This window comes from Gopherus flavomarginatus, chromosome 10 (assembly GCF_025201925.1).
Source record: "Gopherus flavomarginatus isolate rGopFla2 chromosome 10, rGopFla2.mat.asm, whole genome shotgun sequence".
NCBI lineage: Eukaryota > Metazoa > Chordata > Testudines > Testudinidae > Gopherus > Gopherus flavomarginatus.
The window spans coordinates 70,048,268-70,073,498 of record NC_066626.1 but is presented as its reverse complement, the minus strand read 5'-3'; the positions used below and the strand labels follow the sequence as shown (position 1 = coordinate 70,073,498).

General features: G+C 44.0%; 1 protein-coding gene across 2 annotated transcripts in view; it reads right to left on the bottom strand.

Moving 5' to 3' along the window:
- Positions 1 to 25,231, bottom strand: part of ITGB5 (integrin subunit beta 5) — a 111,205-nt gene that overhangs the window by 61,442 nt on the left and 24,532 nt on the right. For both annotated transcript variants that reach the window (XM_050917025.1, XM_050917024.1), the window contains exons 4-5: positions 15,487 to 15,736; positions 8,343 to 8,511 (exon numbers count right to left, since the gene is read on the bottom strand). In XM_050917025.1, the coding sequence (XP_050772982.1) occupies positions 8,343 to 8,511; positions 15,487 to 15,736 (419 nt within the window). The remainder of the gene's footprint in view (positions 1 to 8,342; positions 8,512 to 15,486; positions 15,737 to 25,231) is intronic.

Below are 25,231 nucleotides of genomic sequence, written 5' to 3'. Positions count from 1 at the left end.
ATTACAGTCTGTTCCCTCTGCACTCCCACATGGAGGCAGAGCACTGGGTGGGGAAGTGCTCTACCTTACACACTCCCATCCTTTGGAGCTCCGGGAGGCATCCTTCTTTCATGATGTAAAATGCTTCCCAGTCCTCTCCTAAGGCACTCCAGCTCTGCACCACCCACAAGAGCACTGCTGTGCTTTAAAAAGCACAATCAAGGTTTAGGTCCCCTTGTTGAGGCAAAATTCACTGTAGCTGGTTGTTAATCCATAATGTTACAGCACATTCCACCAATGCCCCAGGATTGCATGGACCCCAGGTTACATGTAGGTGCAATTCAAAGCCCAGATGATTGCACTAATAAGCCCTAGATACACATGATGGGGCAGAACAGTCCCAGAATAGGGCCCTCCACTCTTACACTACGCGTTTAAATTGATTTTAGCAGCGTTAAACCGATTTAACGCTGTACCCGTCCACACTACGAGGCCCTTTATATTGATATAAAGGGCTCTTTAAACCGATTTCTGTACTCCTCCCCGACGAGAGGAGTAGCGCTAAAATCAGTATTACCATATCAGATTAGGGTTAGTGTGGCCGCAAATTGACGGTATTGGCCTCCGGGCGGTATCCCACAGTGCACCACTGTGACCGCTCTGGACAGCAATCTGAATTCGGATGCAGTGGCCAGGTAAACAGGAAAAGCCCCGTGAAATTTTGATTTTCATTTCCTGTTTGCCCAGCGTGGAGCTCTGATCAGCACAGGTGGCAATGCAGTCCCAAATCCAAAAAGAGCTCCAGCATGGACCGTACGGGAGATACTGGATCTGATCGCTGTATGGGGAAACAAATCTGTTCTATCAAAGTTCCGTTAGAGAAGACGAAAGGTCAAAGCGTTTGAAAAAAAAAATCTTCAGGCTACACAGTGCTGCGTGACAAGCGTAACGGGAAGCCAGAGACTCAAATGGATGCTCATGGAGGGAGGGAGGGGGTACTGAGGACTCCAGCTATCCCACAGTCCCCAGCAGTCTCCGAAAAGTATTTTCATTCTTGGCTGAGCTCCCAATGCCTGTAGGTTCAAACACACTGTCTGGCGTGGTTCAGGGAATAGATCGTCAATTTACTCCCCCCCCCCCACATGAAAGAAAAGGGAAAGAAATCGTTTCTTGACTTCTTTCAATGTCACCCTATGTCTACTGAATGCTGCTGGGAGACGCAATGCTGCAACAGTGAAGAGCAGTGTCCACTCCTCTCCCCTGCCCGGTGGCAGACGGTGCAGTAGGACTGGTAACCGTCCTTATTATCAATCCGTGAGTGCTCCAGGCTGGCCGGGGGCGCCTGGGTGCAAATAGGAATGATTCCTGGTCATTCCCAGTAGATGGTACAGAACGGCTGGTAACCATCCTCATCATAGCCACTGGGGGCTGAGCTCCATCAGCCCCCTCCCTTTCCTGTGTAAAGAAAAGATTCTGTCCTGCCTGGACTATCATAGCAGCGGCATGCTAGGCTCCTCTCCCCCGCATCGCTTAATGTCCTGTCTGGACTGTCATAGCACCGGGAGACTGCCTCCCCCTCATTTTATCTCGCTAACAAGTCATTGTTTCTTATTCCTGCATTCTTTATAACTTCATGACACAAATGGGGGGGACACTGCCACGGTAGCCCAGGAAGGTTGGGGGAGGAGGGAAGCAACGGGTGGGGTTGTTGCAGAGGCACCCCCCGTGAATGGCATGTAGCTCACCATTTCTGCGGGATCTGACATGGAGCAACTGTGCTCTCTGATACACTGGTTCTCTAGTACACTTGCCCCATATTCTAGGCAGGACTGACTCTATTTTTAGAAACCATAAAGGAAGGATTGACTCGAGGAGTTAGTCCCAGTTTTGCCTTTGCGCCCCCAGCCGATCTCAGCCAGAGGCACCCATGATAGCAGCAGACAGCACAGAAGGACAGATAACTGTCACCTCATTGCCAATTTACACCGAGAGCAGACAGTACAGAACAACTGATAACCGTCTCTGCTATCATGCAAAAGCAAATTAATGCTGCTGTGTAGCGCTGGAGTATTGCCTCTGTTCGCGGCATCCAGTACACATACGATGACTGTAAAAAAAAAAAGCTGAATGGGCTCCATGGTTGCCGTGCTATGGCGTCTGCCAGGGCAATCCAGGGAAAAAGGGCGCGAAATGATTGTCTGCCATTGCTTTCCCGGAGGAAGGAATGACTGACGACATTTACCCAGAAACACCCGCGACACTGATTTTTGCCCCATCAGCCACTGGGCTCTCAACCCAGAATTCTAAGGGGCGGGGGAGACTGCGGGAACTATGGGATAGCTACGGAATAGCTACCCACACTGCAACTCTCCGGAAATGGACGCTAGCCTCGGACCATGGACGCACACCGCCGAATTAATGTGCTTAGTGTGGCCGCGTGCACTCGACTTTATACAATCTGTTTTATAAAACCGGTTTATGTAAAATCGGAATAATCCCATAGTGTAGACGTATCCTTAGCTTCTCCCTTTGGTGCAGTGGCGTCCAAGGCTGGGATTTTCAAATGCACCTGAGTAGTTTGGAAGCACAAGTTCCCTTGACTTTCACGGACATGTGTTTTCATGAGTGATTTAGGCACTTCTGAAAACCACAATCCAACTCTGGTCAGCTTCCTGGTAATTTAAATATTTCAATTCAAATCAGTCCAAGAAACGATTTCCCAGTTTATATTTCTCCTTTTTGACATGGTTGCTAACCCAAAGTTTCCATAATGGCATTTCTAACGAGCCACACAATGAATATAAGATTGTAGGAACAAATACTTGCCATTCATGTGGTTAACACACCAGTCTCACTCTTTCTCTCTCCCATCCCCATTGTCCCAGCACAGGCACATTACATTCCAGCTCATTTTGCAATGTGCATTTTTGATCTGGCAAGCACAAGGCATTTGACAGACCTGATCTCTTGGACAAATGGCAAAAAACCTCTCAGCAACATGCAACTCCTCACGTACAGGAGTGAAAAAAAACCACTTTAATGCTAAACCATATCAAGCATTGAATATGCAAGCACTTTGCGATACCTCCCTTCTCTATCCCTTTGGGAGGACAAACGCTGACATAGTTTGTAGGACTGAATCCAAAACAACCCCAATGAGGTTAGAAGGATTAAGCTAGAGTTTCATTAGCTGTGAAACGTGTGTGCATAGACAGACCTGGTTGCATTTAAAAAGTGGTTCTCAGGCCATTCAAAAGGATGCTGCTTCTATTCATTGGACTATTGAGACCACTTCTAAATCAAGAGCCGACTATCCTTTAACGTATTTTTCCCTTATTCTTGTGCTTAAGCCAAATATACGGAAACTTAAAAAAATGACTTTTCTTTAAAAAGGAAAAGAGATTTTGTACTAAGCCAGACAAATTAGACTGGAGATTTCTGGTCCAATTAATAATAAGCAGAGTCCCCTAGAAGAAGAAAACTGGCCCAAGATTTTGTTTGAAGAAAAAGACAAATGTTGATATTTAACCATTTACCTGTTGTCTTTGTTAGCTAAGGAGAAAAATCTATCACCTGAAAGGGTAGGAGGCTGGGTTAATTTTCAGGCTCATTCATTTTTGTATTTGCAAAAAGCAGGGCTCTGAACAAGTGCCCAAGACAACACTATAGTTTGGCATTTATTTCCCTTCCCCGGCTGCTATCATCTAACCCATCAATTCACCCATCCTTTTCTGCCATCTCTTCCTCCAAAAGGACACCATTTTCGGCCTGGTGAGCAGCATTCATGAAGGGCCGGATCCTGAGCGGTATTAAGCACCTTCTGGCTCCCACCAATTTCAGTGGCAGTTGAAGGTGCCCAGAACTACTCAAGATCTGGGTCTAAATTTTCAAGAGCATCCACCAGTTTAAATACTCTAGGCCAGGGGTTCTCAAACTGGGGGTCTGGACCCCTCAAGGGGCCATGAGGTTATTACATGGGGGGTTGCGAGCTCTCAACCTCCACCCCAAACCACGCTTTGTCTCCAGCATTTATAATGGTGTTAAATATATAAAAACGTGTTTTTAATTTATAAGGGGGGGGTCACACTCAGAGACTTGATATGTGAAAGAAGTCACCAGTAAAAAAAATTTGAGAGCCACTGCTCTAGGCCCAGTACTCAGAAGCTGATCCCCCCTCAGCTTCAGTGCAAATAAATGGGAGCTGCAGGCATTCAGCACCTTTGCGGAGTAGGTCCCAGATGTCTCAAATTGGGCACCAAAATTAGACATGCAAATTATTTGTAGCAAGAAAATGGATGGTAATTGGAAAGGGAAAGACGCCCCCTATGGATTGTAAGTCTTTCATTAAAATTCCTATTAACTAAAATCTTTGCTGGTGGTTTGGTTCACCATTCACTGGATAGAGAAGACATCTGGGAAAGGTGCAACTCATGTAGCTACCTAACAGATCTGGCTTTAGTAGCCACGTGCTTCCCAATTATCTGGGAATGAAACTAGCATCTCTTTTTTATATATGACTTATGGTATGGACAGGCAGGGTTAGACCCGGGTTTGAAGAAGGAAGCCATCAAATACTCCCAAAGTGGAGGAAGGTCAGGGGAAGTTTAAGCATTGCATATATATATTTAATATGTTTATTTTGGCACTAACCTTTGACTAAGTTAATGGTGGCACGGGCATGTGTGGAGCAGGAGAGGAGACTTTCAGGGAGGGGAATGCATAGGAGGGGGATGGAGTGGAAAAACAAATTGCGGTAGGGCTGTCATTACATTGGGTGGAATTACTAGGAACCAGGGAGGACATGTGAAACCTGCACAAAGCCAGCCAACCAAATGTATGTAACCAGTTCCAAGGAAACCAGCATTTCACACAGCCTTACGCAACTACATCACAAAAGTGCTGAAATATGCAGCCAGTCATTCTTCGGTAGTTGGTTTCCATCCTGAAATGCAGAACACACTGCTCCGTTTATACAAAAAACTTGGAGCTCTATGTGACCCCTCCTCACCTACCTTTTTAAAAAAAATCTATATCTGCAAGACAGAAGGTGTCCTTATGAAAGAAAGGGATACAGGGTCTGATCCCAAGCCAAAGTAGGAGCTTTTCCATTGGTTTCAATGGGGTTTGCATCAGGCCCATAACTCCATGAGTAAATAACATTAATAATAATATGTAGAGGTATATCTATCTCATAGAGCTGGAAGGGACCCTGAAAGGTCATTGAGTCCAGCCCCCTGCCTTCACTGGCAGGACTAAGTCCTGATTTTTGCCTCAGATCCTTAAGTGGCCCCCTCAAGGATTGAACTCACAACCCTGGATTTAGCAGGCTAATGCCTGAACCACTGAGCTATCCCTCCCCTACTCTAGAAAGAGAGTAAGAACTGAAAGCATGAAGCAGCAATGAGCTTCAAACCTTCTGTACTAAAACCAGTATTTCTAATGGTAAAAAATAAATTTAAGTCTTCACTGCAATTTTAGCAGATCCCAAGATCTCTGAACTCTGTTGGAGAATGAAACAACAACAAATCTTACACCAAATTTGTCAAACTTGGATGCCTAAAGTATCTAAATTCCTATTTAAGCACCCAAATAAAAGAGGCCTGATTTTCAGATGCACCGGGCACTCTGTGCCCCGGTGAACACATGTCGAAAACTAGGCCATTTTATTATTGTGATGGAGGATTTTTAGAAGCACCTATATGATTTAGGAGCACAAATCCCAGTGGCTCTCAATGGGACTTGTGCTCCTAAGTCACTTAGGCACTTCCGAAAATATTGCCCTAAAAGTTAGATACCTAGAGTGGGATTTTCAGATTATGTGCCAAATGTATAGGCATGAATTGGAGGAGGAATGGAAAGCAATGAGTTGGGGGTTTGTTTCTAAGTGATTTGCACTTTTGTATTGCTCAAGTGAAAATTTCCAAAGAATATTTTATAACCAAGCAATCTGGACTAATCACTTTTACTTTCTGCAGCTCACTTCATTGGACGTAGGATTCACAAACTTCTTAGGCATTGACAATATTTGTACTTTTAAAACTAAACACAGCAGGAAGCCAAAAAGCTGCAAGTGGAAAATATAATTACAGAAGACTAGTTAATATTCCTGTCTAGCCAGTTTAGCCTCAGTATAAAAGCTCATTGTGCCTGGCTTTTTCATTGCCTAAAACATTTAGCCCATCAGTGTTGATTTTTACCATTACATCTTTCAAAAAGGAGCCAAATGTTGGTACAGTTATTAGTTTGTATTAACTGTACAAATCTTTCCCACTCTAGGATCTAAAAAAAAAGAAATGAGACAGGCCAAAAGATCAGGGATACAGAGCTTCTCAGACAGCTAACTCAGAAAAGCAGCAGTGTACTAAGTACTGAATACACTCAAATATTTAGACAATTTAGACATTCAAAAAGACTAGCATTGCCTCCAAATTTGGGTATCCGACTTGAGACACTTTAAAAAGGGGGTCTGATTTTCAGAAATGCCCTTCAGGAAAATTCAGACCCTTTAAAGGTGTTTCAAGTTGGGCACCCAAAAATCAAGGCACCTAAAATCTCTAGTCACTTTTGAAAATCTTGCCCATGTAACTGGGACAACATTAAGGGAAACACGAGAAGTGCAGGAACCAGATGCCAAGCAAAACACCCACATAAGACATGAAGATACCCATACCGACTGCCAAAGTGACTGCTGATATTGTATGTATTGTGTCCCTTCACTGTGAGATGTGGAGGTGCCCTGCAGGTCCCAGCCACAGAGTGGGAACTTGGCCACTTACACTACAATTTAAGACGGTGCAATGTGTATTGACTTCCCTGGCTGACCTGGTCTCCTGGCTGGTGTGGAAGGGATTGTCAGTGCCATGCCCCTTCTGTCCCACCTCCAGAAGAAGCCAGTAGTTCCTCTCCCTTTACTCAGGAGGATCTGCAAAGAGCTATCCTTTCCATATGGGCAGAATAAACATTATCACATTTTAAACAAACATAACAAAACTCCACCTGGAGTCACCAGTAGGAAGTGAAACGGAGGCCATAAGCACCAAAAACACAGGCCATCACTGCTTGAACTAAAGGAAAAAACTCCTTTACATGTTAGTAACAGTATGCATTTATCATCTATGAAAAAAATTCGTAGAGGAACGTAACATAATTACTTAACATGCTACATACTCTCCACATCAGAAGTTTGTTCCAAACCTCAGAGATCCCACAGCAAGTGTCATTACCACTAACCTGACACACTGGTACCCTGTGGAGGCAGGGATGTAGTGATATTCAGAGGAAATCAGGGTTACAGAATTAAAAACAACAATAAAATATTAGAAAGGAACCAGTCTCATGAGCACTGCAAGCAGTGAGTTTCCAGACTATTTGCTAAAACCAGAGAACACACATGGCCTAGGTTATTACAACTGTTGCATCTCTAACAGTCTGTCCATTCTGCAGCCATTAGGTGTGACTGTAACTCTAACAGATATACCCAACCTAACTTGAATCTAGCTAGCTCAGATACCAGAGCAGTGACGCTGCAGTAACATGCTTCACTGTTGGCTGCACAAGCCTGCACAGCACCCTGGGTAATTACTGGGACTAGCCTGCGACGAAACACGAGCTAGATTAGAGCTACCCCAGGTATGTCGCAATCAGGCCTTGTTATTGCAGCATAGACACTCCCCGAGATTTTAAGTTCCTTGGAACAGTTATTGTGTCTCCCTCTACATTTTGTACAGCATTGAAAGTGCTGTTGGAGCCTAGCAAATAATACACTAATGATATAATTAATACATGACATTGTTCAGAACTTTCAGCACCAAAAGCACAGGATTTTAAGATCTTGAGTCAATGGAGTTATACCATTAGAAAGTAACACTAATTGGCTGTTATCCTCAATGTAGGCCAGCCAATATAAGAAGATATGATTCACTCACACACACACAGCAGGTGTGTTACGCACATATATATATTGCTGGCACTTTAAAGAATTCCATCACTTCACTCAAGCATACAAAATGCAGATTTCTTCCAAGATACTCAATAGGGGCACCCACAGAACTGACAATGGAATCGACTCTTACAGCCTAAATTCACATCTGCAAGGACTCACATTCTTTAGCCCTTTGAGCTATGCAAGATACTAATGGTTGTTTTCCATACATAAAGATCTATAAAATAATAATAAAAAAACAACCTCTCCTTTCCACTGTATCTTTGTTATGTGCTCTCTGCAAAAGTTAATGGTGATTTCCAAGAAATCACCACATGCTGGAGATCTTTTTTCTATTGCAAGAATAGAGTTAAGGAAAGCTCCTAGACCTCCTTTTTGTTATGCTTTAAAACACAAGCAGCATAGGCAACTAGTGACTCACCTTGCACACAGCAGCCTGCAGGATTGCATCAAAGCCACCTTCTGGAGCATCTCTGTTCCGGGAAACCTTCTGTTTCTGAACTTCTTCATTGAAACGGTCCACTTTATCCGTGAGGGACAAGAGATGGCGGAATCCAAAGGATGGGACACAGTGTGGAAACAACTTGTAACTGGAAGCAGAAATGGAGAAATAGAAATGAGAGGGGTGTGCTTAAGTGGCCTGAGGACAGAATGAGGAGCCAGGAATTGCAGAGTTCTGTTCCCAGGTCTAACACAAGTAAGTCCCTCTGGACAAGTCACCCAAACCCAAGCGTTCCAGTGCCACTTCTCAATCTGATAAGCCTCCAATTCTGGATGCTCAACTAGAAACACCTCCCAAAGAGCCTGATTTTCTGAGGTGCCAAGCACCTACAGTTACTTCCCAGCAGGAATTGTGGTTGCTTAGCATTCCTGGAAAAAGTCAAAAGTTGAGGCACCCAAGTCAGAGGCCTCTTTTGAAAACATGGGCTTAGCAGTTAAGTTTTGGCTCCTGCATAATAGGGCTAGGGATTGCTTTATCGCTTAGGACTGTTTGACTCTACAGCACACTAGCTGCTGCACCATGTAAGTGATATTAGAAAGAGAAAACAAAGCCTTAAATGGCTGTATTGCAAGCAATTAACCAGAGCTCTGAGCATGATAAACCAGATGGCTCAGGATCAGCTGATGTCACAGATTAGCATGATGTCTAGGAAACACTGTGGACTTTTGGTTGAGAACTTCTGCCCTGGTGTCTAACATGCTTACAGTACGTGACATTCGTGACACCTAAGCAGTTTTCCAAATTGATAAGCATCCTTATTAGTGATATTGCACTTAAAGCACCACACAGATATGAACTAATTCATCCCTACGGCACCAATGTGAGGCAGGTGAGTAACTATTATCTCAGTTTTCCAGTCCCAGGGTGAGCCAGTCGCAGAGTTGGGATTAAAATGCCCTTCAGCCCCTATGCCAATTCTACCATGTCACTCTGCTCTTGGCTCAAGCACTAGGCTCTGATTGAAGTTAATGTCTTCAGCCCAATTGATTGTGTCTCTCAAAACACATCACATGTGTGTAAGCACTGCAGCTTTAGCTCTCAACCTCTTTTGCTGGGTAGGAGATTTTCACAGTTTAACAACTTCAAACCCAATTAGCTAACATTCTGCAGGCTAAACAGAAACTTCCTTTTAGTGCTAGGTTAATGAAGTGGAAAAACCAGTGAAAGCACGGGGGGTTGGGACAGGAGGAAAAAAATCAATGAGTTTAAAGTAAGTGAGGCAAGAGAGTAAGACTTTTACTGATTCATTATTGACTTGTAAAATAACCCAGGAGAACAATTAAAGGCCATTGATGCCAGCTTTATATTCAGGGCACCATTTGGCTTAACATAGCTTAAAAGATGCTTTTAAGAGGCCGAAGATTGTATTTTAACACAATCCACTGAGAATTCAGATTCCTTATTCGGTCATGTACGCAGGTGTACAATGTTCAGTCTCTAGGGACCAAGTATAAGCTCTTGTAATTGAGCTTCAGGTATTTTTCACACTGCTATGTATATATCCATACAGTACTGTGTATATATATATCCATATAGTAGTGATTGTATTGTGTGCAATTATATCATCCACCTTGAGTACGCTACATGCAGAAAGGAACAAATCATCCAGTGCGGTTTCTAGCTACACTATGGTTAAAAAAAGGAACTAGATAAGTTCATGGAGGATAGGTTCATCAATGGCTATTAGCCAGGATGGGCAGGGATGTGTCCCTAGCCTCTGTTTGCCAGAAGCTGGGAATGGGTGACAGGGGATGGATCACTTGATGATTACCTGTTCTGTTCATTCCCTCTGGGGCACCTGGCATTGGTCACTGTCGGAAAACAGGATATTGGGCTAGATGGCCCTTTGGTCTAACCCAGTGTGGCCGTTCTTATGTTCCTATGTACACATTTGCCTTCTGATTTAAAATGGATGATGGCGCACAGGAAGGATGAAGAGAAGAAAGAGGATATAAACAACAGCTCAGAGGGGCCTGCTACCTGTGGAGGGGATGGCCTGGTGTGATCGCTTGTGATCAAGCCTTTGCTCAGGGTTCCTATTCACTTATATGGGTAACTCAAGGTGTTTGTGCTCTTCAAAGCCCTGACTTATCTGTGGCTCAGCAAGAGGCTCCTATGCGGTCTCTGAGTAAAATGCTTGGGGGGCTGGAAGTCAGATTCTATCAGCTGAGGACCCTCTCACCTTTGAGATCTGCTCATCTTGGCACTTCAGCAGAGCCCCAGGCTAGTGCACATCAGGGCAGGGAATGGATGCTGATTTAGAACTGGGTGTGTTCGTTTCCCCCCAACCCACAGTTTTATGGAAATTTACGATATTCACTTGTTGACATGAACCTGACTGATCCAGTGATATGGGTTCTGGGCAGCAGCAAAATAAGAAACAGACCACGGAAATAGAAATAAATAGCATATATTCATCATCACAGCATGCTCCTCTAACCTTTAAATTGTACATGTCAAGGAATTGTACATGCCAGCTGCAAAAAGATGATAGTTTCCTAGGTCCTGTTTTTTTAATACCATCCCTGTGACAATTCAGATCTTCAGGTGAGTGATACTGGGTTTTTGTTCATATTCTTAGAGGCCAAATCCTGGATCTTGAGATGTAACCCAAAAGAAGGCACACATTAACACTGTAAAAGCACCAGAGCTTGGACTAGCTCAGGAGCTTACTTACTGACTGACTTACACACACACACAATCAGAGTTTGGGGGGATTCAGAGCTTGTACCCAGCTCAGCACAGTAAGTGCTGAAAGAAACCAGCCACCCCACATCAGCTGCATTCTCTAAATCCTGCTCCAGAAATCATCTGCAACTCAGTATCCAGAGAGCCTGCAGAGCGGGAACTCTTCTGCTTTTGGGAAGCCAGGAATGGGGCAAAACAGTTGTGCTCCCAGAGTTTCACTCCTGGCTGCAGTTTTTTGGGTGCAGGCAGGCAGAGAGCTCGGAAGTTTTTACATGTGTCTAAAAACAACCAACCAAAAAGACCTAACTCCCTAATAAGCAAACGACCTCTGCTCTGCAAAGCAAAAATAGCAATGCAATCCACTTCTATGGCAACAATCAGAGTACAATGAATAGACAAGAGGAGAAAAAACAACCCTGAAGCAGGCATTCCAGCCAAACCACTCTCATTTCTCAATTCCTCTTAAATCTCTTCCCAACCCCACAGCGGCTTAGGACACCTCATAAAGGTGAAGACCTGGCTAAACCCAAAAGGTATCTGTGTGTGGAGAATGTTATAATATAAAGATAGTCCGATCTAATACGAATGTGTGCATGGTGGGAAAGAACATGGCAACAGTTTTAGACTGATTTATTTAAAGGACTGCAACAATTTCCAACTTCTCACTGCCCACTTAGTTCCCCTTCCTCTTATTCCCCTTCACCCTCCCAATGTATTTTTCATTTGCACTGCATTTCACTGGATACAATTAATTTAATCATATTTTATCTGTACCTCAACAAGGTCTTGCAGCCTGCCAGAAATGTGAGGCAACGGCAGTGAAGATGACTGACCATGTACGCTCGAGGCAGTGCTCAGATTGCATGGGGAAAGTAGAAAGCACTGAGTATCCCATATCCTCGTGGCAATAAGCCATCCCTATGCCCTGATGCCTTGTCGACTACAGCAGGTGAGCACAGCATTCAGAAGAATGGGCTTTGACCAAATGACACAGGACAGCCTTCAGAGTGAAAATATTCATCTCCAGAGCCAAGCATTCATCCTTAGCCAGCGTGATTTTCGCTGCATCAGCATCCCAAAGTTGGCAACACAGGATACTTTACTTTAAGCTAAATTGAATTAATTCTGAATAAGTCCTCCACACAGGGGTTTAATGCTGTTTAACTAATCCACTTTAAATTCACATCTTTAGTTAATTTGGATTAATTTTCCAAAGTGTCTCCCTACAGACAAATCTGATCTAAGGATATTGATGTCAATGGAGTTACACCAACGTTAAATGGGCATGAAAACCAACCTGTCATGGAGTGTATATACCCTATTCTGGCCTGGCAACCCAGGGTCTAAGGCAGGAACTGCCAGCCAACCCTGATTGGCAGCCTCATAGCAGCTGGGAGAATAAAAGATCTTTAGAGCAGAGAGGTGGGGTGGCTGCCAGAGGAGCAAGCAGGCTGAAGGAGGAAATTCCAGGCTGCAGGCTACTGAAAAGCTGCCTAGAGAAGGGACAATCACATCTACAGGCTGGAAAAGCCCACTGAAACCAAGGAAGGTAGGAAGGAGTTCAGGGCACAGTGCGAGGAGTTGCTGTGGCCTGATTCTGTCTACCTAGTTTAAAGGGCCCTGAGCTGGAACCCAGTGGAATTGGCAGGCCTGGTCCCCAACAAATCCTTGGGAGACATAAGAACGGAAGGGGTTTCCAGACACCCCCCCTCCCCCTCCGAGCACAAGGACCCGCTGATCTCGCCAATTATAAGGGGGAAACCCACACACCCCAGCAGGCCTGACCCTCCATTGCCCGAATGGGACTACCACAGAGACTCAGGCAAAAGGAGATGACTGACTGTCCCACCAGATTGAGTTAACTCTGGTGCAGTATTCCATCTGGCCAAAGGGGGCACTGTTGCATCGGCACACCCACTCACACAAGCCCATTCAACATTCCTTCAATGACCATCTGACATTATTCCTCCCAAAAGTTTCATTGTTAGATGCCAGCCAAAACATCTCATCTCATCTTTGAATTGAGGATTGCTGTTCACATTCGAACTCACAGTTCTGAAGCCAGACCTATAATTTTGGTTCCAAATCAAACCAAACATAGACGGAGACTGTTTTTCAGTTAAGAGTTGGATGGTGCCAAAATCTCACAAGAAATGTTGTTCTTTTATGATCTTTGGCCTAAGATGGCAGAAGCTCATAAGAATAGTTCACCCACTTTGAGTCGACTCCTGGCCCTGACTGAGATAATCCAGATGTGAACAGCACATCCTCAGACCATCACAATTAATTTGGAAGCTATGCATATGAAAACACGTCTACTAATGTAAGGCATTGACCAACCACAAGTTTTCCCAGACATTGCTGACTCCAGGAACACAACTGTTCCTGGCATTTTCATGGTCAAAGGGTCAAAAGTTGCCGTGGGTGGGGTTTTCAGAAGTGCTCTGAATTGATCTAACACTACTCCCACGGAAGTAAATAAGAGTCTTATCATTGACTTTAATGGGAGAGTGTTAGTTTAATGCTGAGCACTTTTGAAAATCTCACCCCACATGTCTAAAGCAGGGGCTTCTGGCCTCTTTCATAACAGCACAACACCACATGTAGTTGGTGCCCCCAAAACAAACGGGGTGGGAGGTTGATGGACAGAGAGTGTTCACATGTCCAGCAAATAAACAAAACTCCTATGAGAGAATTCACTAACATGCCCCTCCTTTTCTGCCAAGCCAGACTCTAAGGGCCTGATTCTCCTCTCACTTAGACCAGTCTTCCTCTGGTATAATTCTACAGATTTACTCCTCATTTACACTGGTGTAGATGGAGAGGTGTCAGGCCTAGAGTCTCTAGGCAGAGCACACCAGAGCGAGAAAGCCTCTGAAATGACTGCAGAGCTAACAACTGAGCTGTATGGATGAGCAATAGCTCCATACCCAGCATCATTAAAGACTGAAAAAAAAAATAGCAACAGTTTCTAGCCTATTATCTTCAAAATATTTCAGAAGCATATGCCTCCTCAGACTAGTCCTCCAAATACCCCTGTAAGGTAGGCAAGTGTTAATGTGATCTCCATTTTAAGGATAAGAAAGCTGAGGCAAAGAAGCTTAAGTGATTTGTTCAGGGCCACAGAGTGAGTCAGTGTCAGGGCCACATTAGAATTCAGAAGTTCCTGCCTCATGGTCCTTTGCTCCAGCCACACCTATGTCTGCTCCTTCACCCAGGCATCCAGCTGCACCAAAGATTCTGTTATAAAATTAGGTTTTTGAACGTCTTAATGTTCTGCTGCTCCTGAGCTGTAAAAAGCTGTCCTGCTTTGTATAGCACTAGAGCATTACAACAGTGTGGCTGTGAGTACTCAGCACCTCTGAAAATCTGGACAAAAATGTGTGTAATCCAGCTGACTCTAACACAGCAACAACAACTCAAAGCTTTCAATAATGGTCCAGGAAAACACTATTGAACCCGCAGTGAGAATTATGTAGGTGGGCAATGCACAGAGTCTATTTGGGTGGAATTACGTAGGGCCTGAGACATAAACGCTCATCAAAGCCAATGGAAAGACTCCTTATATTGTATTTTTGCATAACTGAAGATGTGCCTGAAAGAACGACAGAACTTAACCACCATGAGGTCCAAGAGGAAGAAGGGTGAGTTAAAATCCATTTTGGAATTTTGCTGATTGGACCGAGTGCTATCCCTGAATATAAATCCATAGTAAAGAAAAACAATGAGCTGTGTTTGCTTGCTCAGTTCCTAAACAATGCTCAGTATTGTAACCCAAATGGAAAGAAAGGGTGTTATAGAACCACTGTCAAAGAAAAGACAGCAAGAAAACGGCAGCTAGCAACTGATGCATGCTGGTTGAGCAGTTGCCTGCAGTAGTCCCACAATCACCCATTGTAGACACATCATTTCATCCACCATGATCACTAACATAGTGCATGCAGCTAGCCAGAGAGCTGTGGCAGGGTGTTATCAATCTTTAAAATGTGAGAGATCACACAAGTCACCATAAAAAAGGATGCTGCCAACAATGAAGAAAACTGCCTGGCATCTCTACTCTACATGGCATATGCCAGCCTAATAATAATACCAACTAGCTCTTATATAGCACTTTTCATCAGTAGAGCTCAAATTGAGGGATGAATTATTACCCCTGTTTTACAGATGGGGAAACTGAGGCACACAGAGGGGAAGTGACTTGCCCTAGGCACCCAGCAGGCTAGTAGCAGAGCCAGGAAGAGATCCAGATCTCCCAAGATGTAGTCCAGTGCTCTATCCACTTGGAAACACTGCCTCCCTCAGCCTGCATCCTCACCTCCATCCCCCACTGAAGCCTGCATTACAATTGGTCAGTGGGGCTCCAGAGAACACTTACCCAATGCAAGGATTGTTTTGATATCGCGGAGCTGTGTAGGAGAAAGGAGAAATATTTTTGTCCACAAATGACCCAAACCCCAACCGGAAATTGCTGGTGAGCTTCCTCATCTCCTCAGCCAGCTTGGTTCCCAGATTCCGAATGTTATCCAGGTCATCCTTCATGGATAGCGAGAGATCCATCAAGTAATACAAATCCACAGGATAGTCTTCTACCTGACGAACCTGCACTCGGAAGGAGGTCTTGTCACCTGCAGGAGCAGAAGATTAGGAGGCAGTGAAAAGAACTGCATTCTAGAAAGAGTCCCCCACCACAACGCACACCCTTCTGAATCTGGGTCAATATTTATTCTGCTTCTAATACCATCAACAGCAATAGACATAAGGATTCATGTTGAAAATATGAACTGTTCTACACAGTTTCTTGTTGCAACGTGAAATTCGTATATGCAAAATCCAGCCAGCACACTTTTCTTGCTGTAGCCTATTCCTACATGTACACCATTCCTTCCCTAAACTGACCACAGAAATAGCTGGAGATATGCAAGAAAGGCGAGAGGGAAAGGAGGCTAAACATGTCTTTTTGTAAATCCATTCTCATGTATGTAAACTGAGAAATGTTACTCTACTCTGTATCTACATCTAGTTTTGGAGAGGGAGGTGAGGAGTCCTACAGTTTAGGTAGCACCTAAGTATATGCAGTACTGTATATACTGTGTCAAACAAACAACAAAATGCTTATAAACTAGATACACACTTGGGTCCAATACAATACAGAAAGACTTTTCCAAATTCACTGTGACTCCTAGGGAAGAAAAAAGTTGAAGCATTAATGACGTTGATTCATAGGCTTCCTGACATGTTCTGGCAACGAGAAGCCAATTGTCGAGATAGGGGAAGATAGTGAAGCTGTTCTCTCTGAAATGAGTTGCTGCTATCACAAAGACCATGGTAAAGACCCTGAGGGGTGAAGCCGAATGGGAGCACCTTGTACTGGAAGTGGTCAGAGCCCACCATGTATCTGAGAAAACGGCTGTGGGTGGGTTGAATATCCATGAGAAAGTAAGCGTCCTTCATAACTAGAGCTGTAAACCAGATGTACTTCTCCAGAGATGGGATTATTGAAGCCAGAGAAATCTCAGTTTGCAAATAAAACAGTTGAGATGGCAGAGATTGAGGATAGATCTCCAACCTTTCTTCTTTTTGGGTACTAGGAAGTAGGCAGAGTAAAAACTTTTTTCTTGATGTTGAAGAGGTACGTGCTGTAATGCTCCTCACTGGAGGAGATATTCCACTTCCTGCCTCAAAATCTTCTCATGAGAACAGTCCCTGAAGAGGGATGATGGGTTTTGGGGGGTTTGGAGGAGGTACGGAAGTAAACTCCATCGAACAGCCAGACTGGATGATAGCTAACACCCATTTGTCTGTTGTTATGGAACTCCAATTGTGAAAATAGTGCACTAAACAACCCCCAAAGGATATGTGGGGATCATGTAGCAGAGACATCACTAATGATTTGCAGCTGCCAAACTCCTGTCAAAAATATCTTTTCAGCAGGGGTTGGGGTTCAGATGGTGCTGTAGATATGGGAGGTGCAGGACAATGAGACTTCTATACACTTTGTCTCTTACAAGGACGGTCATAAGATCACCACTGATAAAACTATTGAGATGCTGTGCTAGGTTACAAGTATTCTACACACCTCGTGGCAGCAAGCTTTCCAGCCCAGGTCGACATTTTTATTTTTAGGGTGGTAGTGCAAGCCCGAGTCTGCCAACCTGCTACGGGCTGCGTAGACAAACCCTCAGTGTCTTATCACTGGGGGGCAATCACATGTGAAGCTGCGCAAAACCTGGCAGCTATGCTTGTTATGAAGCATCACTGTCAAGCAGTGTAGATCCTAGGTTCTCCTCTCTTCCACTGGACTAACTCCACTTAATGCAACGGGTAAAACCAGGAGGAGACTCAGACTTAGCAGCTTGGTTTAGAAGCCACAGCTATTTAAATTATTTCCCTACAACTCTAGTTAAAGAGATACTTCCAAAGCAGGGCCCCTTTTATTACACATAACTGCCTTGCCCTGGAGCTTGCATAAGAAGAGTTCCTGATAAAGGCATGGCTATTAAAGGAGATTCTATATTAACAATAACACAATAGGTTGAGGCTACTAGATAGCAGCTTCTAAAACAAAGGGTTTGTCTACAGTGGCACTTCCTTGGCAAAACTTTTGTAGTTCAGGGGCATTAAAAAAAACATACACTGAAAAAAAGCACCAGTGTGAACAGCGCTTTAACAAAGCCGTTGCCGCTCATGGGGGGTGGAAGTCTTTTGTCAGTGGGAGAACTCTCTCCTGCCAACAAACAGCAGCTACGCTGTGCGCCTTTTAGCAGCACGGCTGTAGCAGCACAGCCATGTCACTAAAAGCCTCGTAGTGTAGCCGTAGCCAAAGAATATCAAAGAAGCTACATACCATACTAGCAACTACCACCCGCTCCACCCCCTATCCTATCCAAGTTCCAGTTCAAATACAACTTTCTTTCTGTAGTGCTGGAAAGCCCTTACACTTATTAACACTGAAGGGGTGGGTGGGAGAACAGATGCCCTCAATTCCAGAATTTAGGGCTGTAAGAAACAGTTTTAAATAGGAAAAAATAGGAACATGTAAGTGAGAATCAGAACGAATTTCCTGCTGAAATGGTCAGCCTTTTCAGAAACAAAGTTTTGGACCTAACCAATTTGAATGAAACCTTTTAAACTCAGCTACAAAAATGATCCCACCTTTCTAACATCTTCAACTGCTGCAGGAAGAAGCAGTTCTGTACATGGAAGGGAAGGGGAATACTGCACAATCACTGAGGTGGCATTTGACCAGTTAATCCTGAGGTTCTCGACTCTCTTGTTAAAGAGAAGCACACAAACTGAAGGCACTTTAATTATATGCATTTAATTTTACATCATCCGCTATGATAATTTAAGATCTGTCACGACTGCTGTACATTAAACACACAATACAACTCAGTCCATGTCTGTTTAATCTTCAGACACATTAATGGCTTCCATCTCTTCCCTAGAGAGAAGAGTTGCTTTAATCACTAACATTTATTTAAAGCTACAATCCTTTCCTTATTCCCTGCACTGAGTGAGATTCTTCTGAGTAATGATTTCACCTGCAGCACTAAATATGCATTCAGTGGAAGTGATCGATGTGACAGGAGGCTTAGCTACAGAATAGCCTTTCACCCACTCCTCCCTAAAACTGTTACCGAGCAGGTTTTTTCTTTCCAGGTAGTAAAGGGATTTTCCTTTGTACATGAAGAGCAGTTTTCACATGGTGTTCCTCCCTCTTCTAGAGAAGCATCTGGACTTTACAGTCATAGGGTGAAATTCTGTCTCCGTTGAAATCAGTAGGAGCTTTGGGATTGATTTCCATGGGACCAAGATTTTACTGAGGGTGTTTATAATCCAAATACCTGAAGAATAAGCCTCATAATTGTAAGATCTCAAGGCAGGGAATAAGTCTTCTCTATGGCTACAATCCTACTAACATTTACCCATGTGTTTAAACTTTACACTGTGCAAGCAGTCCCACTGAAGTCCTGTTGTGGTCTGCAAACTAAGCATGTCATTGTTTGCAAGATCAGGGGCTGCATTTCTAAAGCACCACGTGCATAATAACAGTCTGTGGAAGTATTTTAATAACAACCTGCACATGCAATTGTTTTCATCCATTCAGCTGGGACTAATATAGCGCTGGCTGCTTCCGCTCCCCACCCAGTGTCACCCCATCGCTAACAACGTCTTGAACTAACATGACCTCTTTCATCCTAAGACCTCAAAATCCTTTACAAACTCTACTTAAAGCTCATAGGAACACTATGGTAAGGTGACACTAGGGACCCAGATTCTGAATTGAATCCAAATAAGAGGAAAGAATCTGGCCCAGGGAAGCAGATTTTAAGTGACAAGTTGAACAATCCACAGCAAGTCAGAGAAAGCACCTTTAAGTATAGGCACTTCTAAGTTTTGATTCCCAGTCACCAGCTCTTTCTTTTAAACCATACTGCCACCCTTTTATTTTATTAAAGAACTTATTCAAATCCCCAATCAAAAATCGAGGAACACAGAAGTTGCAGTATAGGATCAGATGATTAGTCTATTATATCAGGTGTCCTGTCCCCTGCAGTGGTCACGGAGAAAGGAGAAAACCCCTTTAAAGGTACCTAGCCACTTGAACAATGCTGTTTTACATGAAGGAACAACACTTCTTCTTGACCCTTGCAAGCTACATCTTTGAACATGGAGATGCAATTACCTTTCTGATCTCGGTTTGCAAACCACACTTCCTCTCAAGAAGAGGGTCAATACAGCAGTAATTGGATGAAATTCTATGGCCTGGGGTTATGCTGGAGGTCAGACTGGATGATTTAATGGTCACTTTTCACCTTAAAATATAGGAATCAATCTATGAAAGACCTGAATTGAGAAGGAGTGAGATTCTGGGTCCAAATCTCCTCTCACTCTAATAAATCCATTGATTTCAATGGAGTTACTGCTGATGCACACTAGTGTAAGTGAAGAATCAGGTCCATCATTTCCACTCCATTACTCCTAGACACTTTCACCCCCAGGAATAATCCACAACCCCCAGAGCTTAGATTTTAAACTTTCTCTAGACCTGAATTAAGGAACACTGCTGATACATTGTCTCAAATAGTTCATTTGAGAACTAGAAAGACTGCTTTTACCTGACTTAAGAATGAAACCTCAGCAATTATTTTCTGAGTCACTGCTGTAAAAATGGGCAGAGGAAGATTTATATACACTGGGCTTTAATGTGGAGAAAGCATCTGTCTTGTTTATTTAGCACATGACAATCTTTCTAGGTACCCTGCAATGCAATTATTCTCCCAAAAGCACTCTTATTCCTATTTTGTATGCTTAGGGCTAAATGGCCAATAAAACCCGTATTCTATTTTATATTTGTAATTCCATTCACATTTCTGATAGCCATCCAGGGCACTGTGCATTAATGCTAGAGATACGCTTTAAACCATGGTGTTAAAAACTGCACACCTGACTTTGATGTCCCTTATATGTCTGTAAATCTGGAGTGACCCCCATAAAGTCAGTGGAGTTATACCACTTTGAACTAGGAGCCTGCCTCAAGATTTAAGAGCCTAACTTTACACACTGAGATTTGAAAATTTGGTATTAGGTCATTAGAAATACCTTGAAAGAGTAAAAAGGATAGATCAGATTGGAACCTCCTAACTATCTATTCTGTTATGCTTCTAGTTCAGGGGTAGGCAACCCATGGCACGTGTGCCAAAGGTGGCACATAAGCTGATTTTCAGTGGCACTCACACTGCTTGGGTCCTGGCCAATGATCCGGGGACCTCTGTATTTTAATTTAATTTTAAACGAAGCTTCTTAAACATTTTAAAAACCTTATTTACTTTACATACAACAATAGTTTAGTTATATATTATAGACATAGAAAGAGACCTTTTAAAAACATTAAAATGTATTACTGGCATGTGAAACCTTAAATTAGAGTGAATAAATGAAGACTCAGCACACCACTTCTGAAAGGTTGCCGACCCCGATCTAGTTACTAGTCAAAGATACAGACACATTGATTCATTTTCGAAGTATTAAGACACTTATGCAAAGTTTCCTGATGTAACACAAAATTGGGAGCACATGCAAAGTCCAGATAACGCTGTTTCCTTTCTGTTTCATATTTATTGTCCTGCCATTAAGTGAAACAATCAGAACTCAAATTCTTACATAAGGATTAATATGTAATTTCCATAGGAGATGCTAACCTACAGGATTAGGAAATCATTAGTTCTAAATAAGATGGGCTCTTGCTCAGCATTAACCGAAAAGAATGAAAGTGGAAGATCTCATTACAAACATCCAGAATTATTCCTCCCTGCAATGGTCCCTATACCCTGCTGTGCCAGCATACAGGTGCTGGGAAAGAATTTCCTCAGCTTAGACACTAGGTGGGCACCACTACACAAGCCCTCTGGAGTAGTGGGTGCACCAATGGCAAAGGGAAGTCCCTATAGCACTGAAAACTATGCGGATTCTGGACAGTTCAGGTAACATAGGTGCCCATAAGCAGCCCAGGCAGAGCATGTTTAACTTAGAGCAACCCCTGGGGTAGCTAGTTTACATCAGGGGCTGCACTGGCCTCTAGCCAGCCCAGAACTGAGAGAGCACAAAGATGGACTAAAATCATTTTTGCCTCCCACTGTGCTGTGGGCTCTGCCTCCTGGAGATGCAGTGCACACGCTACCCTAAATCTCTATTTTAGAATGCTGATTTCTATTGATCTGCCATGTAAAAAAATAGAGAGACCAGTTCACAGAACCCCAAAGACACATTATATGTAGTGTATCTAACTAGCATAGGTGTTTCTAAAGCACCCTTCGCCTAAGAGTTGTACAAGTAAAGACAGCACCAAGTGGATTCCAAATGGCAGCATTCCTACCATCTCTTTCCCTTGCAAACCTCCCTCATCTCCTCTCTCCAATAAAGAAGGCCTTATCTAGGCATGGGTTTGATCCTAAAAAGGCCAGTCTGCATTGCACATCTAGTCAGACATGAAGCTCACCCTCCATTCTGCACAAAACTCTACCACCAGAGTACCTATCAAACAGAAGAACTTCTCTCATTTCTGAAAGCTACTGGCCAGTAGCTAAAAGGCCAGCCTGGGGGAGTTCCACCACCTTCTCTCTAGCTACAGTACAAAAAGGTCAATTTACATGTTGAAAACTGTGCAGAACTATCCTGGGAAGCTTTGGAATTTGCTGGTTACAAGAAGTTTCATGGTAGGGAGGGTCTTGGGGAGTCAGGGTTTGATAGCAATGCATTGCTGATACAGTGTTTTCTGCCAGCAATTGAGTCAGGAAACTCTTTAGCATAAAAGAATTACAGCTGGTCTTTTGTGGCAGTAAATCTATTTGATATACAGCACTAAATCCCAGAAACCATCTAACCATCTGCATGGCGATTTCTTGCCAGCAGCAATTCTGTGCATGCCTGTGATTTGTCTACTATCAGCACTCTCTCTCTCAAGAGCAGACCATGGCTTTGTCTACACTGCCAATTGAATGACAAAGCTTTTGCTGTTCATAGGTGCTTTAAAAAGCCTCCTTCCCCCCCTCGGCCCCCCCAAAAGACAAAAGTTTTGCATGGCAAGTGGCAGTGTTAAACAGCTCATTGTCGGCAGAGCGCTCACCTGTCGACAACGTGAACCCTGCTCGTAGGGGGTGCAAGTATTTTGTCGGCAAAAGTGCCGACAAACAGCATTTATACTGCCCGACTTTTAGCGACACAGCCATGTCACTAAAAGCTATGTAGTGTAGACAAAGCCCACACTTCCCTCCCTACTCCTGGGCTGCTTAGTCTTTATCACCACAGCCAAAAGAGTGATTGGAGAGGCTCTGTCCTGGGATGGAAGAGAGGGGTTTGATCTGCATTTTCAGAAGCATCCACTAATTTTGGGTCCCCAATTTAAAACAGTATTGGCCTTAAGACTGCTGCTTCTTTGCAGAATAAGGTACTTTCCAATGTAAAAAGAATGAGGAGTACTTGTAGCACCTTAGAGACTAACATATTTATTTGGGCGTAAGCTTTCGTGGGCTAAAACCCACTTTAAAACTCACTTCATCGGATGAAGTGGGTTTTAGCCCACGAAAGCTTATGCCCAAATAAATGTTAGTCTCTAAGGTGCCCAGGACCAGTGCAAGGATGTTTTGTGCCCTAGGCGAAACTTCCGCCTTGCGCCCCCTGCCCTGAGGTGCCCCCCCACCGCGGCAGCTCCCCCCCTCTGCTCTGAGGCATCCCCCCTGCGGCAGCTCCCCACCTCCCACCCTGAGGCATCCCTCCCACCCCAGCTCACCCCTGCCCCGCCTCCTCCCAGAGCACACCATGGCTGCTTCACTTCTCCCGCCCCCCTGGCTTGCGGCGCCAATCAGCTTAGGTGCCAGAAGCCTGGGAGGTGGGAGAAGTGAAGCGGCCACGGCGTGCTTGGGGAGGAGGTGGGGCAGGGGTGAGCTGGAGCGGGGAGTTCCCCTGCGTGCCGCCCCACCCTTACTTGATGCAAGCGGCCCTCCCCACGCTCCCCTGCCCTAGCTCCCTCCGCCAAAATGCTGTCGGCGACCGGGGCGATCGAAGATCCGGCCACCGCGGTCACTGCTGAAGAAAATGGCGCCCCCCAAATCCCAGCGCCCTAGGCGACTGCCTAGTTTTCCTAAATGGTTGCACCGGCCCTGAAGGTGCCACAAGTACTCCTCGTTCTTTTTGCTGATACAGACTAACATGGCTACCACTCTGAAACCTTTCCAATGTAAGTGGTCCTAAGAGAGCACTGCATTGATTCACGTTGGTAAGATTTTATTCAGAACCTTAAGGGCTAGAATATTTATAAAGTTAAAGCTTGCATTGTGCAGAAACTGACGGAAGCACCAAAACAGCATTGGTACGAAAGCCACCAAGTACCAGCTCAATCTTCCCCCTCTTCATGGGAAAAGAACACATACTTCATCTTTATCTATACCTGTGGTCCCCAACCTTTTTTGTCTAGCAGGCACCAGACGACGAGCCACAGAGGACCGTGGCGGCGGACGAGCATCCGCCAAAATGCCACCGACAAGCAGCAACGTCAATAGGCGTCACCCCCACAGCGACATTTCGATGGCGACGCCTCTGGATGGCGCAGCTTGTCGGCGGTGTTTCGGCGGACGCTCGTCTGCCAGCCAGTACACGGGCGCACTTAGATGCCCCAGCGGGCACCGCAGGCACTGCGTTGGGGACCCCAATCTATACGCTTGAAAAATCTGAAGCAAAAGCACCAATCCCACACTCACATACACTTCCTTTTTATGAATCGAGCTTTTATATTTGCTTTTAGCTTTGCTGTAAAGGGTCTTTTTTGTCTTACATACCAAACACCAAATATTTTTTGTAAGAATGCTCAACCAACACTACAGCTTTTTTTCCTTTGTAAGAAACTTTAGATAACAAACATGCTTCCATGGCTCAGTCCCAGCTCTTTCAATTATAAATGCTTTGCTTTTTAATTGGAAGTTTCAGGGGAACGGATGGCTTAGGGTCACAAGTTCAAACCTCTTATGTCAGTAACAGCCAAAGCCCTGATCTTGCAATTTGTGTTTTTCTGGGTCTTTCACAGAGCAACAAGAAACAGATAAGCATTTTTAAAATTTGTTTACTTAGAACAGAGGTAGGCAACCCATGGCACGTGTGACGAAGGCAGCATGCGAGCTCATTTTCAGTGGCACTCACACTGCCCGGATCCTGGCCACCGGTCTGGGGGGCTCTGCATTTTAATTTAATTTTAAATGAAGCTTCTTAAACATTTTAAAAACCTTATTTACTTTACACACAACAGTAGTTTAGTTATATATTATAAACTTATAGAAAGATACCTTCTAAAATGTTAAAATGTATTACTGGCATGCGAAACTTTAAATTAGAGTGAATAAATGAAGACTCGGCACAGCACTTCTGAAAGGTTGCCGACCCCTGAATTAGAACATTATGATTGTAAACCACAGCAATTGTCAGGCTGGGGGTTACGTATAGAATCTGAGTCCATTTTTAACTCTTTCTTTTTAATTGACTAATTTTGAAGTTGAGAATGTCCCTTTACATGCTTATAAAGGATTAAGAGAAGTACTTATAGGGGTTTGATAAAGAATTAACTGATTTGG